Raw genomic sequence first — 12,238 nt, 5'->3', positions numbered from 1 at the left:
TTCTTTGAATTCAAGGTCATTTTCCAGTGGTACTCAATAATGAGAGATCACATACCAAGAAAACAAACATTCACAGGAAACAAAAAAACTAAGAACCCAAATTACAAACTCAGTGGATCATTGAGGAAATCAGAGGAGTTAGACTCCATAAAAGCGATAATAGTAGGCTTTGTTAAACAAAGACTTTGGGTCTTATCACTTTTAGCCCGCACCAGAAACTATTTATATTCGGTAGCCGAAAAGTGTATAAAATTTGTATAATTTTTGTACATAACATACAAAATGTATATATATACAACAAATATACATTTTTCGACTATTATTTTAAGAGCGGCTATTATTTTGAGAGCGGTTATACAGTGTGATTTCCTTTACCTGGTATAGTGGACTAGCCCTCCACCCAAGACTGATAAGAAGTGTATCAAAAGGGCTTACACCGAGTTTTAGTTTATTTTAAAGAAGTATGAGAAACCAATTCATAAAACCAGTGAATCCTTGAGAAAAATAAAAAGAGCTGACTTCATAAAAGCTATAATATATACTCAGTAGGCTTTCTTCACCCACTTTTATGTAATTAAATCCTTTTTCATCTAGGAGCCGCAAATAATACTACAACTAATCATCATATAATTAAAATCGCAAGAATTAGACAATACTTTCTTTATTCACGTAACTCAAAGATACTGTAAAATGAGAGTCGGAATCCTCAAACCAATTAAAATATAATCTCACTATTCTTATGAGTTATCATAAAAAAGTAATCTCTCATGCTGAAAATGACTTTCTCATGTCTTTAATCATCACAATTAGAATTCTCTCTTCTCAACTTAATCCGCAATTATAAACAAACATAAAACGGGAACTAAACAACCATTTCCATTAATTTAAACACAAAGCCTTGCCAATCAAATTAAAAGCAAGAATGACATTCAGATTTATGACCAAAATGAAGAGAAAAAATCTACTACGTAATACATTTGAAGTCCTCTCAAACACATGGAGCAGTAGTAACTGGCCATTGTAAATTTTGGAAACAAGGAAAGTTCTCTTTATCCCTCTGTTTGCTATTTGATCTGTACAGTCTAATCAATGTTGTGAAAACCTGGAAGAAGGGAAGTGATGAACCCAAAGACAATCAGTTGAATCTCCTTCGCAATACCCCACCAGCGATTGCCACCATCAGCAGCACCAGGTTCCGCTGCAGGCTCGTTCTCACCTACCCTGTTTACATCGTTACCTTGTTGATTCTCATTCTCGCCTCCAAGTTGTCCCTCTGCCACAACAATATGACCAAAAGTTAGAGAAGTTCCGGTATCTCACAGTAGATCTTATGTTTGGAAGCAATCCACGAAGCGCACATTTCCTAGTGAAGATGATAAATCAACACACTAATTTTACAAAGAGGGATTAAAAGAATTCCAACAACCGAGAAATCCCCAAGGACTAGCTGTCACACAGTTTGCAACTCGTGAGATAATGGACCTATCCCTCTACCCTTCTTCACCTAATTACCAAGCTTTTTTCTGCACCAGGGTTCGAACCCGTAACATGCACTTAACCCACACACACACAAAGGTACCATGCGTCAAAATTACCATCAGTTATCCATCAGATCAGTACTCCAGTTTACAATGTGTTTTTCCTTCTTTTGATAGAGTAAAGTTTTAATCATGTACAGGGCGGTGCACCAAGATGGTGCTGGGCATTACAACAAGGGCACAGTCCCCATGAACACCACCTAAGATGCATTTATTTATTTATTGACATGAGTTGAACGAAAGTACCTCCAGCTGCAACATTCTCATTCCCTAGCCTTCCAGCAGCTGGTACATTATCTGCCCTGACGGCTGGCCTAGGTGGCTGGGGAGGTGCAGCTGCCCTCTGCATTCCTTGTGAAAGCCACCGTACCAAAGGTGCCAGAGCTCCAGTTTGATATCTACAATCACCAACAGGAAATATATGACGTGACTCAATGACAAATTAAATAAATTACATGTATTTCAACAAACATAACAGTAAGTCTTCCCTCTTTCATCGTTCATTCAACTAAAATACATAACATTATTTATTTATTTTTGATAAGGTAAATTGTATTAATCAAAAGGGAGAAAAATCTCCCGCATACAAGAAGTATACAAAAAAGTAGAGAATTTACATCAGAACATGATTCTCTACAAATGACGCCCAATCTTCTACACAAGTAGGGGCTATATGTGTGCACCAAAAAGCGATCAAAGATAAAAGACTATTCTTAAGATGTGAAAACGGAGACTCAATCCCCTCAAAAACTCTCCTATTTCTCTCTCCCCAGACTAACCACATGAGAGCTAACGGGGCGAACTTCCACGCCTTTTGCTTGCTTCTTCTACGGAAACCGGCCCAGCTATATAGCATTTCCTTTACAGTGTTTGGCATCACCCATTGAACACCAAAAAGATTCAGGATTGCCCTCCACAAACCCCAGGACACGGGGCAATGCAGCATAAGATGATCAACTTCTTCCCCTGAGCTTTTACACATGTAGCACCAACTAACATGTGTAATTCCTCTCTTTCGCAGATTATCAGATGTTAAGATCACTCCCCTCGATGCTAGCCATGCAAAGAAGCACACCTTCGTGGAACGCCTTAGGAATCCAAATCAATGAGTATGGAAAAATAGCCTCCTCTCTCACCAACATACTCTGGTAAAAGGACTTTACGGTGAACAAGCTATCGCCACGCAACCCCCATCTCCAAGAATCGTAAGATGGATGGGGCATGTCTTGCCCGTATAGCAATGCCAACAAATTTTGGAGTTCTGCAATCTCCCAATCTTGCATGTTCCTTCTAAAAGAGAGGTCTCATACTATCCCCTTCATGCTCCTTGCGAATTTGTTAGACCATCAATTCCTTCTGGTTTGAAACTCTGAAGACGTGGGGGAAAGAGACCTCAGAGTAGCCTCTCCACACCACCTGTGATTCCAAAAACTGATTCTCCTTCCATCTCCCACCCTGTAAGTGATGTTGCCATAGAAAGCTTCCCACTTCTTCATGATGTTACTCCACATGCCAACTCGACACAGCATCGCGCACCTCTTCCTCCTCGAAAGCTCTTTCTAGCCACTCACTGTCTCCCTCCCCTATGTGGTTGAACTCTATTCCCCCCAAAGTAGGCCTCCAACTAACTTCCTCTTTGTATAAGTTCTAATAAAACCCCACTATCGCCCCTTTTACCTCCTCTCCCTCAATCCTCACCCCATCTACAACTAAGAACTCTATGAAGTTTCTCCTTCGATTTGCAACCGCAACCCTGTGGAAAAACTTGGTATTCGAATCTCCCTCCTTTAACCAGAGCGCCCTTGATTTTTGTCGCCAACTAGTCTCCTGAGCTATTGCTAACTCGACTATTTCACTCTTAACCTACCCCAATCTCACTTTCTCAAATTCATCTAGCTCCCTCGCCCCTTCCCCTCTCTCTAATTCCCCCAATTCATGCATAAACTCCCTCATTTTGACCTCCACCCTCCCGAAGACCTCCTTATTCCACCTAAGGGTGGCAAGTGGGCCGGTCCTATGATTTGGGCCCGCCAGGCCCGGGACCATTTAGCCCGCCAGGGACCGGACCGGTCCCTTAGCGGGCCAAACGGTCCCAACGACTATATTTTTTTTAAAAAAATATATTATTTGTTTTTAAAAAAAAAAAAATTATAGTTGTTGGCCTGTCAAAAATAGCCGTTGGCTATTTATAAAAAAGTCATTTAACCCCCCCAACTTTGTTTTAACCCCGAACTTTTTATACATTTAATATATATACTATACTATACTATATATATACATCTTATATATAGTATATAAGATGTATATATAGCTTATCGAATATAGCTTATTACTTATATATATATACTATATATACATCTTATATCGATATATATATATATATTATATATATACTATATATATATTTAATATATATACTATACTATATATACATCTTATATATAGTATATAAGATGTATATATAGCTTATCGAATATAGCTTATATATATATATACTATATATACATCTTATATCGATATACTATATATACATCTTATATACTATATATATTCGATATTAAATATTGAATATTAAAATTTAGGTCACAATTCTATAATAAAATTTACAAAGCATTGTCTTAGATATTTTTTTTAACATCCTTTTGTCCCTAATATCTATTTAATTTTTATTTTTTTTTAAATATGTTGGGCCCACTTAGCCCGTTTAGCCCGCGGGCCGGGACCGTTTAGCCCGAGACCAAACGGTCCTGGTCCCGGTCCCGGGCCGGTCCCTACAAAAATCCCGTTTAGGCCCGGGCCCGCTTGGCCCGTTTAATTTGGGACCGACCCACTTGCCAGCCCTAATTCCACCTAATAATATCTCCCTTGAGCAATTTGAGTTTATTCAACAGACGGAATGAGGGTGACCCTGATACCCCGTAGCTGGTCCACCATTCTTTCACTTTGTCACAAAATCCTGGCACTTTCAACCACATGTTCTCGAACCGGAAGGGAGCACGCATCCCCCTCCCTTTGCATCCATCTAGCAAGATAGGCAAATGATCCGAAGTCAGCCTAGGTAAAGGGATCTGCAACACATTCGGCACCAGCTCATCCCAGGAGGGCGATATCAGAAATCTATCGAGTCTAGACCTTGAGTTGGAATCCTCCGCACTGGCCCAAGTAAACCTTTCCCCGGACTGAGGAAGATCAATGAGAAACTGATCATTGATGAAGTCAGAAAACTCCTCCATGGCCCTCGAAATCAAATTGCACCCTAATCTCTCCTTCGGGAATCTAATAGTGTTAAAGTCTCCCCCTAGAACCCATGGAATGTCACATTCCCTCATAACATTATATTATTTTATCCTTAAAAGAAACCCCTAATAAATACAAGATTGGGGAGGCATTATAGCACTAAAGACACTTAAACGAGTTGGTTACTTGTGGTACAGACATATCCAATGGGGCCAGTAAACCAGCATAAATGATCGGGAGAAAAGCTAGAGGGCTCACCTTCAAGACAATGAACAATGAACTCTAGCAATCCACAATGGCATTAAGAGAGAACGGAAGGACACAAAAAACACCAAAAGGCTATGACCAAGAAAGGAAACGAAGGAATACGATAGACTATAAAAGCAAGTGAAGATCTGAATGCTCTTTAGGAGAACAATACAAATAAGAAACCAATATAGGGCCAACTAGCTGCTTTTTTTCAAAGAAAAAGACCAGCTTTATTGTCATCTTTTAGGATATCCACATTCTAATTCATATAGGTTATGTTAACAGAAAAAATATATAGTAATTTTATCCCCAAATTGGTTGTTCAATATTCTCTACAGTTCGCAGCACTTGACACATCCAAACAAAACTCAACGGTCCCAACAGCTTTCTAAGACCAAATTGTTTATTATAATAAAATAATAAATAATCGAGAAGGATATTAAAAAAGTGATCATAACCGACAAATACTTACAGGTAGACAAGCGAAGCTAAGAACACAAGCAGAACAAGCCTCTGTCTCGATCCATCTTGATTGAACAAAAATATCACTGCAGCTAGCTTCAAAATAAGCAAAATATCTAGCTGAAATGCAATTTGAAATCTTCTGACAACTATTTGTCGTTGTGGTCCAGGCTGTTGCTGCTGCTGCTGCTGCTGTCCCATCTGACCTTGCTCCTCACCTACAGTCCCATTTTCTGGAGTACTAGGTCCACTGTCAAGAGCAGCCATGCTTTTTCTTTTAGAAAGGAGTAGGAGTTTTATTGGACGCAACCTTCTTAAGAAACTTAAGATCACAAATTCCAATACTTCCCGTTTAAGTACTCAACATCAGGGCTTCATGTTTTGTCAGACTAGAGATGCAAAGTAAGGGAACAAAGACATTAATACATGGCATGTAATTAATTGGATATATAACTATTAGTTGCCACGTGCACGAGAAGTTTGTATTGCTTCATCCCTAGTATTCTAGGCTAATGGCATTTAAGTAGATGATATTTACAGCAATGGTAACAAACCACTGTATATTTTCAAGCATTACATGTAATAATGAAAACCATAATCAGATACAACTAAGAGACACGAACACTGAAGGGTGAATGGAAAAAGAAATTAGCGTAATAACATCGTTTTATTTTTTTGATCAGGTAAAATAAAAATTAGTATTATAAGTAATCAGCACCCAAAAAGGCGCTAAGCATGTACAGGAAAAGGCACTAGAGCTACATAAATTCTGTCCAGCACAGTATGTTTCCATATTAGGCTCCCTATCAATGTGCGATCGATTCTGGAGTTTACCTTAATGATGATATAATGCCACATATCTCATCATTAAAAAAGTGAAGTTCTTTGATTCAAATAAATAAATCAGATTCACGATCTTTCTCCCTCCCCACCACATATGATCCAAAAAGTTAACTAGATCCCAAGATTACTTGCCTGCTAAGGCTATCTAACATAACTTTCCACAATTTAAGAGAACTATCTGAGAAGCACTTAAATGGAACGACATGGTCAGTGAGGAGTCAGATATGCAAGTTTGGCTTCAATTTCTCAATAAATTCACAAGCCAAAGGGGTGTCAAACATTTCTAGTGTAAAGAAAATCTTGGAAGGTATATTTTCAGTATATTGCATGGACACAGAGCTCATAACAAATGCACATCCTTTATAGGGGTTTACCACGATATACTACATTATCCTCATTCCGACTTAAATGGACTGTGACAGGTAAGCTTCATCCCGCTTCATCCCTTCTTGTCATTATTCTCATTCTTTTTATTATTAATTTCCTATTCTTGGATTATTTTTAAGGAGAGAGTAATCTAGGCTTCGGCAACTTCAGTTACCAAACTTCCGTTGTGTAGCCAGAAGTGTTAATCTGCCCGTGCAATGACACTTATTCATGCAATGGACAAAAATGGTTAAAACACACTTTTACTAATGTCTAGAGAATTTTGCGAAAGCCTGACATGTTGTTACTCTTGAATAGAGAACGAAAATCTAGTAAAAACCTGACATGTTACACCTGAATAAAAAACTTTAGCTTTGACTAAAAACATTGTTAAATACTGTGCAGAAATCAGAAATTCTTGCTACATCAAATATAGAACCTGTGTTATACTAGGCAGATACATTAATCTAACTGAATATGATGCCATTAATTCAATGAAACAATGGAAAATAAAGAAACATATGGATCCTCTAAGACTAGACAGTTTAATTCCTGTGTTGTTTTAGAAGGAAAGTCAGCCATGCCAATTACAGAGGCTATGCAAGATGATGACGACGAAGACAACTTATACAACAGAAGAAGCTAGATCTGAAGTCCCAGGGACACTTACGTTGGTACAGAGTAAGTGAATGGGATTAGAGTGTTTGGTGGAAACCCTCCATATTGTCCCATAAAAGGGACAATAGGTACAGCATAAAGGCCTGGTCCACGGTTCAACTCCTCCTGGATTGGCTGTGTATTGAAAGCTCCGGGAAGCTGTGTAGGATACATGGATTGGAGCATCTGATAATTTAATAAGGGTGAACCATGAAATGATGGGAGCTACAAAAACAGATAAAATAATTAGCGAATAACTTCTCAAATGCAAGCAAGGATTTTCTTTCATAAGAAGCCAAGCAATAAATAAATCCAAGGAAAAGGAAAAAGTCTGTGGTCGCAAAATGTCCCGACTCTCAAAGTTGCAAAGGCATTTGCCTACCAAAAGGCTGGCCTCTGACATTAAAGGGCCTAATAAAGACAATGACATGACGGTACTGTTAGACATGGACAAAGATTCATAATCCTGCCAAATTCAGGGATTGTCGTAAGAGGTGCAATCAAGTTCATAACGGAGAATCGTCTTTCCAAGTTATTCTTCCAAATTACCACTCCATTAATCTTGATTTGAAACATGCCAGAAAGTAACCAGATAAGGAGAAGGTAGGATTTAATGACAAATCTTACTCTAAAGGGGGGATTCTTATGGTCCGCAGGTTGGATAAGGAGTTTCTTCTCATGATAGATTTAAGCCATGTTGCTTATGAAAGATTTTATATTTTCTAGTCTTTTCCAAAGTACCCGTGGGAAAAAATAAGTTGCATAAGGAGAACTTTTAATTTGATAAATTGAGGAACCAAGTTAATAGGATACTCATGTTTTAAACCAAAATGAAAAATGCCACAAGCAATTTGGGTAAACTTATCTAATTCTATCTTCTTCTTCTTTTTTTGATTAATAATTAACTTATCTAATTCTATCTTATTTAATATGATTAAACATATCTAAAAGAGAAGTCCAAACAAAAATAAACAAAACGTGAGTTAAGCAGGATGTGCAATGCTAAATGAGCTATTTCTTGGTTCTTAAATCCCAATCAGTATCAGGCTGTTCTGAAATTTCCTTCTACCCCCTGTGCAATATTGCAAAAATATCATCAGTTTTACTTTTCTTTAGTTAAAGTAATATCGCAAAATATATCATTTGTTGTATCCAAATGAAACTGATAACCATTCTCTGATTACATACTACATCATGGCTATAATAAAGGGTGCAAACACAAAAAAGAAACATATTCCAAATGCGATCCCACCCTTGTATATGAGGCATAAACAGTAATCATTGCATCAATACATTAGAAATGGCTTAATAAGCAAACAGACACTCGTACTTGCACTAAACTCTGTTGCCGACCCCTCAACTTCACGAGTTCTCAACCAAACACTTCAACTTGATCAAAACAAATGTTTTAAACACCTCCGAGCGTTGACCAAGCTTATGTGGCGTCGATTTGGCTGAGTTGGAAGAAATGCTTGAAAATTGCAAGCATATGAAGAGAGTGATATGGTAGTGATTTTGATTTTAAAAAAAAAGATTAAAATAAGAAAATAATGAAAAGAAAACTAACAAAAGTTAAAGTTAAAAATTTATTCTTAAACAGAATTTCTCCTCCACTACCCCATTCTCTTCTTTTTTCTTGCACCCCACCCCCCTCCCCTCTCCCCACACCCTCCCTTCACATGCACACAAATCCATTCCCTAAATATTCCTTCACCGCTACTACGTGACCTCTCTGCTCCATCACCTCCTACATCTCTTCCTCATCCCTTTCGTTGCCAACAGATTCCTCCGATTTGGAAGTAGAAATAATCACCAAAATGGATTTCAGCAGCTAAACTTCAAAGAATGTTCTCCCTTCTTATTATCAAAAACTTCCAATTTCTGTGACCAATTTAGTCCGTTGTCTGATCTCTAACACTGGACACACTGATGAAAAATCCAAATGGCAGCGACTCTTGTGCTTGCACCTTCCTAACCATCATAATTGCAGGGCGTATGAAACTCATAGATTTGCATAATAGAGAGGTCCAGCCAAAGGAATCTCCTAGCTCTGTCGATCCATGAAAAAGCCGACACTAATGTTCATCCAGATGATCACAAGTTGAAACTAAAGAAGTGAATGCGGTTTGAGTCCTTTTCCCTCCCCCTTCCTGGTTCCTCTTCCCATCCCACTTACTTTGACGTTGCTGGACGTGAGAGGCTCTAATTGAGGGGGGTATTGCTGGTGTTTCCTCTTGGTGAAGAAGAATGGCGCAAAAAACGTGAGGAAGGGCAATCTTTGGCCGTGAGGATGGTGGATATAAGTTGGTGGGTCTGGTGGGTTTATACCGTGGCAATGGAGAAGGTTTGGGGGAACTGCCTGAGTTCTTTTTCAGGGAATGGGGCGGCATTACAGGGAAGGAAATGGGAGAGAGATTTAATGGGTGAAGAGTCCAGATGTAATGGTGATTGTATCCAGCGAAACTCTTACCGGATGAATTGTCCACTTCAGCAAGCTTTTGGGAAATCCTCTTTTAGCCACTTCAATGGGTTTTTTCATATAAAAATTAAATTAATAAAGTTTATTTAAAGGAAGAAAGAGAGATGTGTCATCCACATCAAGCAAGTCAGGAACATGGATGGTCGGAGGTGTTTTAAACACAAGTTTGAATATGTTCAGGTGTCTGGATGAAAACTCGTGCAGTTGAGGGGCCAGGAAAAAAGTCCATGCAACTACGAGTATCTATTTTCCTATTAAATCTTATGAAAACTAAGAAAGGCTCAACATTAGATAGACAATTCAAAAAATCTACATTTAACCCGCAATTTAGTGTTAAAGATCAGAAACAAAGTCTACATTTAATCTGCGATTTAGTGTTGGGGTCAGCAACAAAATAATGTGGAAGTACGAGTATCTATTTTCCTATTAAACCTTAAGAAAACCAAAAATGACTGAACATTAGATAGACATTTTCCAAAAATCTACATTTCAATCTGCAATTTAGCCTCCCAAAACCATAGGATTATACTCCCTCTATCCCAATTTAAATGATGCACTTTCTTATTTACTTTTTTCCAAAAAGAATAATACCTTTCTATATTTAGAAAAAAATTAACTTTAAACTTTTCATTGTGCCCTGAATGAGATGATTATAGTCACATAAATATCTATGGCTTGTTTTAAACCACAAGTTTCAAAAATATTCCTTTCTTTCTTAAACTCCATGCCCAATCAAAGGGCATCACATCAAATAGAATGGAGGGAATAGCATTTAGTGGCTCCGTAAAGTTAATAGGATCCTCACCCACCCACCCCCACCCACCCACCCTTTGTTCTAGTGATTCAGCACATGTTTAGCAAGTCCATGTAGATTTACGAATAACATTCTCCGAGAAGTGTAAGCATGACATTGATGCATACCAATGTTCATCCCGCAGTTGATGGTTTTACAAATAGAGATGTTGGATGCTTGATAATGACGTGAAAAGCAAGCAAATCGAGAGCTTCATTATGTTTATTCAAGACAAATAACTTCCAAGACACTGTACTTCTCTTCACTATTGCTCACATCCACAGCGCAAGGTTTGTGTACAACGGAACACTCAAAGACAGGTGCGTAAGGGATGCATACAATAGAGATTAGTGTTCGACACTTGAAAAATACAGAACTCCAAATATTTAAGCCCGGAAAATGACAAGTGAGGTTGTTCCTGTGGCCCACAAGCACTCCACTTTGGACGTAAAAGTTAGGATTTCAAGTCATTAGGAGAGGAAAGTAGGAAAGCGTGGCTATTGGCTCTAGAAGAGGGTTCAGCCATGATTTTACTGTAACCCCCCCCCCCCCAAAAAAAAATAAAGAACAAAACAAAAAAGTACAAAATATAAGCTGGGATCTCTGATAATTATGATTATCTTGTACCAAGGCAACCCAAAAGCTTAACTCTTTTAACCTTCAAATAGCAAACATTTTTCTACTTACTCGTTTGGCCTATATCAGAATCTTTAAATCAGCTACAATAATAAAGCTGAACAAATTCACGAAATTCACAGGCAAAAGAATGCCAAAAAGCTAAACCTCCATCAACTCAAACGGATAATATAGATTCTACAATCAAAACCAATTTATGGACTTTTTTGGAACGTAGATACATCTGGTATACAAGGACTTTTTAAGCCAAATCAAGTCAAACATTAACATCAATTTTAACATACCCTAGCAGAATCTCCGACCAAAAAGATAAAATATTGCTCCACACTCATCACAATTAACACATCTAATTCAAAAATATAAAATAAAATAAAAATATTAAAATGGGTAAATCAGCACAAAAACATTCAAATCAAACTGAAACCAAACACACCAAACAGAATATTTTAAACAAAATTCATTCGTGAATTCACCAAAAACAATAAAAATAAAAATAAAAAATCAATCTTTAATAAGAGAAAAAATGGGTACCTGGGTTTGTTTGTTGAGCGGTTCTTGTGGTGATTTTTGATAAGAGGAAGCAGAAGAAGATGATTGTTGCTGAGAGGTTGAGGTGTGATTTTCAAGTTCTTCCGCCATTGAATTGAAGCTTTTCTCTATTTTCCTTTTTTGGCTTCTCTCGTTCTTTGAAGATCAGAGTTTACTCTTTTTTATTGTTTTTCTGAGTTTGGTCTTTATTTCAGCTGCGTATTATTTCACTGTCTTTACCAATGGAAATTTGCCACGTTGATTTATTAGGTGAATCATCAAAGCCTGTTTGGAGTTGGTCCAAAGAATTTTAGACAAATATGACTTTATTTAAGTTTGGCCTTCACGCATCTCCAACCCTTAGCACCATTTTTTTACACCAAAATGGTGCAAATTAACTCTAGCCCATTAAACTATTTTTTACACCAAAAAAAAATATTTCTTTTATAT

General features: G+C 37.7%; 1 protein-coding gene across 1 annotated transcript; it reads right to left on the bottom strand.

Annotated features, from left to right (window-relative positions):
- Nucleotides 1-858: 858 nt before the first annotated feature.
- Nucleotides 859-11,989, bottom strand: LOC107830606 (uncharacterized). Its single transcript, XM_075221531.1, has 5 exons — nt 11,792-11,989; nt 7,366-7,577; nt 5,497-5,736; nt 1,785-1,936; nt 859-1,273 (listed from the first exon to the last, which is right to left on the bottom strand). The coding sequence occupies exons 1-5, from the start codon at nt 11,897-11,899 to the stop codon at nt 1,083-1,085; spliced, it is 903 nt and encodes a 300-aa protein (XP_075077632.1). The 5' UTR covers nt 11,900-11,989; the 3' UTR covers nt 859-1,082.
- Between the last annotated feature and the right edge of the window lie 249 nt (nt 11,990-12,238).

Source organism: Nicotiana tabacum, chromosome 9, assembly GCF_000715075.1.
Source record: "Nicotiana tabacum cultivar K326 chromosome 9, ASM71507v2, whole genome shotgun sequence".
Lineage (NCBI taxonomy): Eukaryota > Viridiplantae > Streptophyta > Magnoliopsida > Solanales > Solanaceae > Nicotiana > Nicotiana tabacum.
This window is presented reverse-complemented; position numbering and strand designations above follow the sequence as displayed.

Excerpts from the sequence above, each read along its gene's own strand:
- LOC107830606 (XM_075221531.1), bottom strand. The coding sequence starts at position 11,899 with ATGGCGGAAGAACTTGAAAATCACACCTCAACCTCTCAGCAACAATCA. Across the intron at positions 7,578-11,791 it reads CGCTCAACAAACAAACCCAG|CTCCCATCATTTCATGGTTC; the intron begins GTACCCATTTTT and ends CTGTTTTTGTAG. Across the intron at positions 1,274-1,784 it reads TGAGAATGTTGCAGCTGGAG|AGGGACAACTTGGAGGCGAG; the intron begins GTACTTTCGTTC and ends TTGTTGTGGCAG.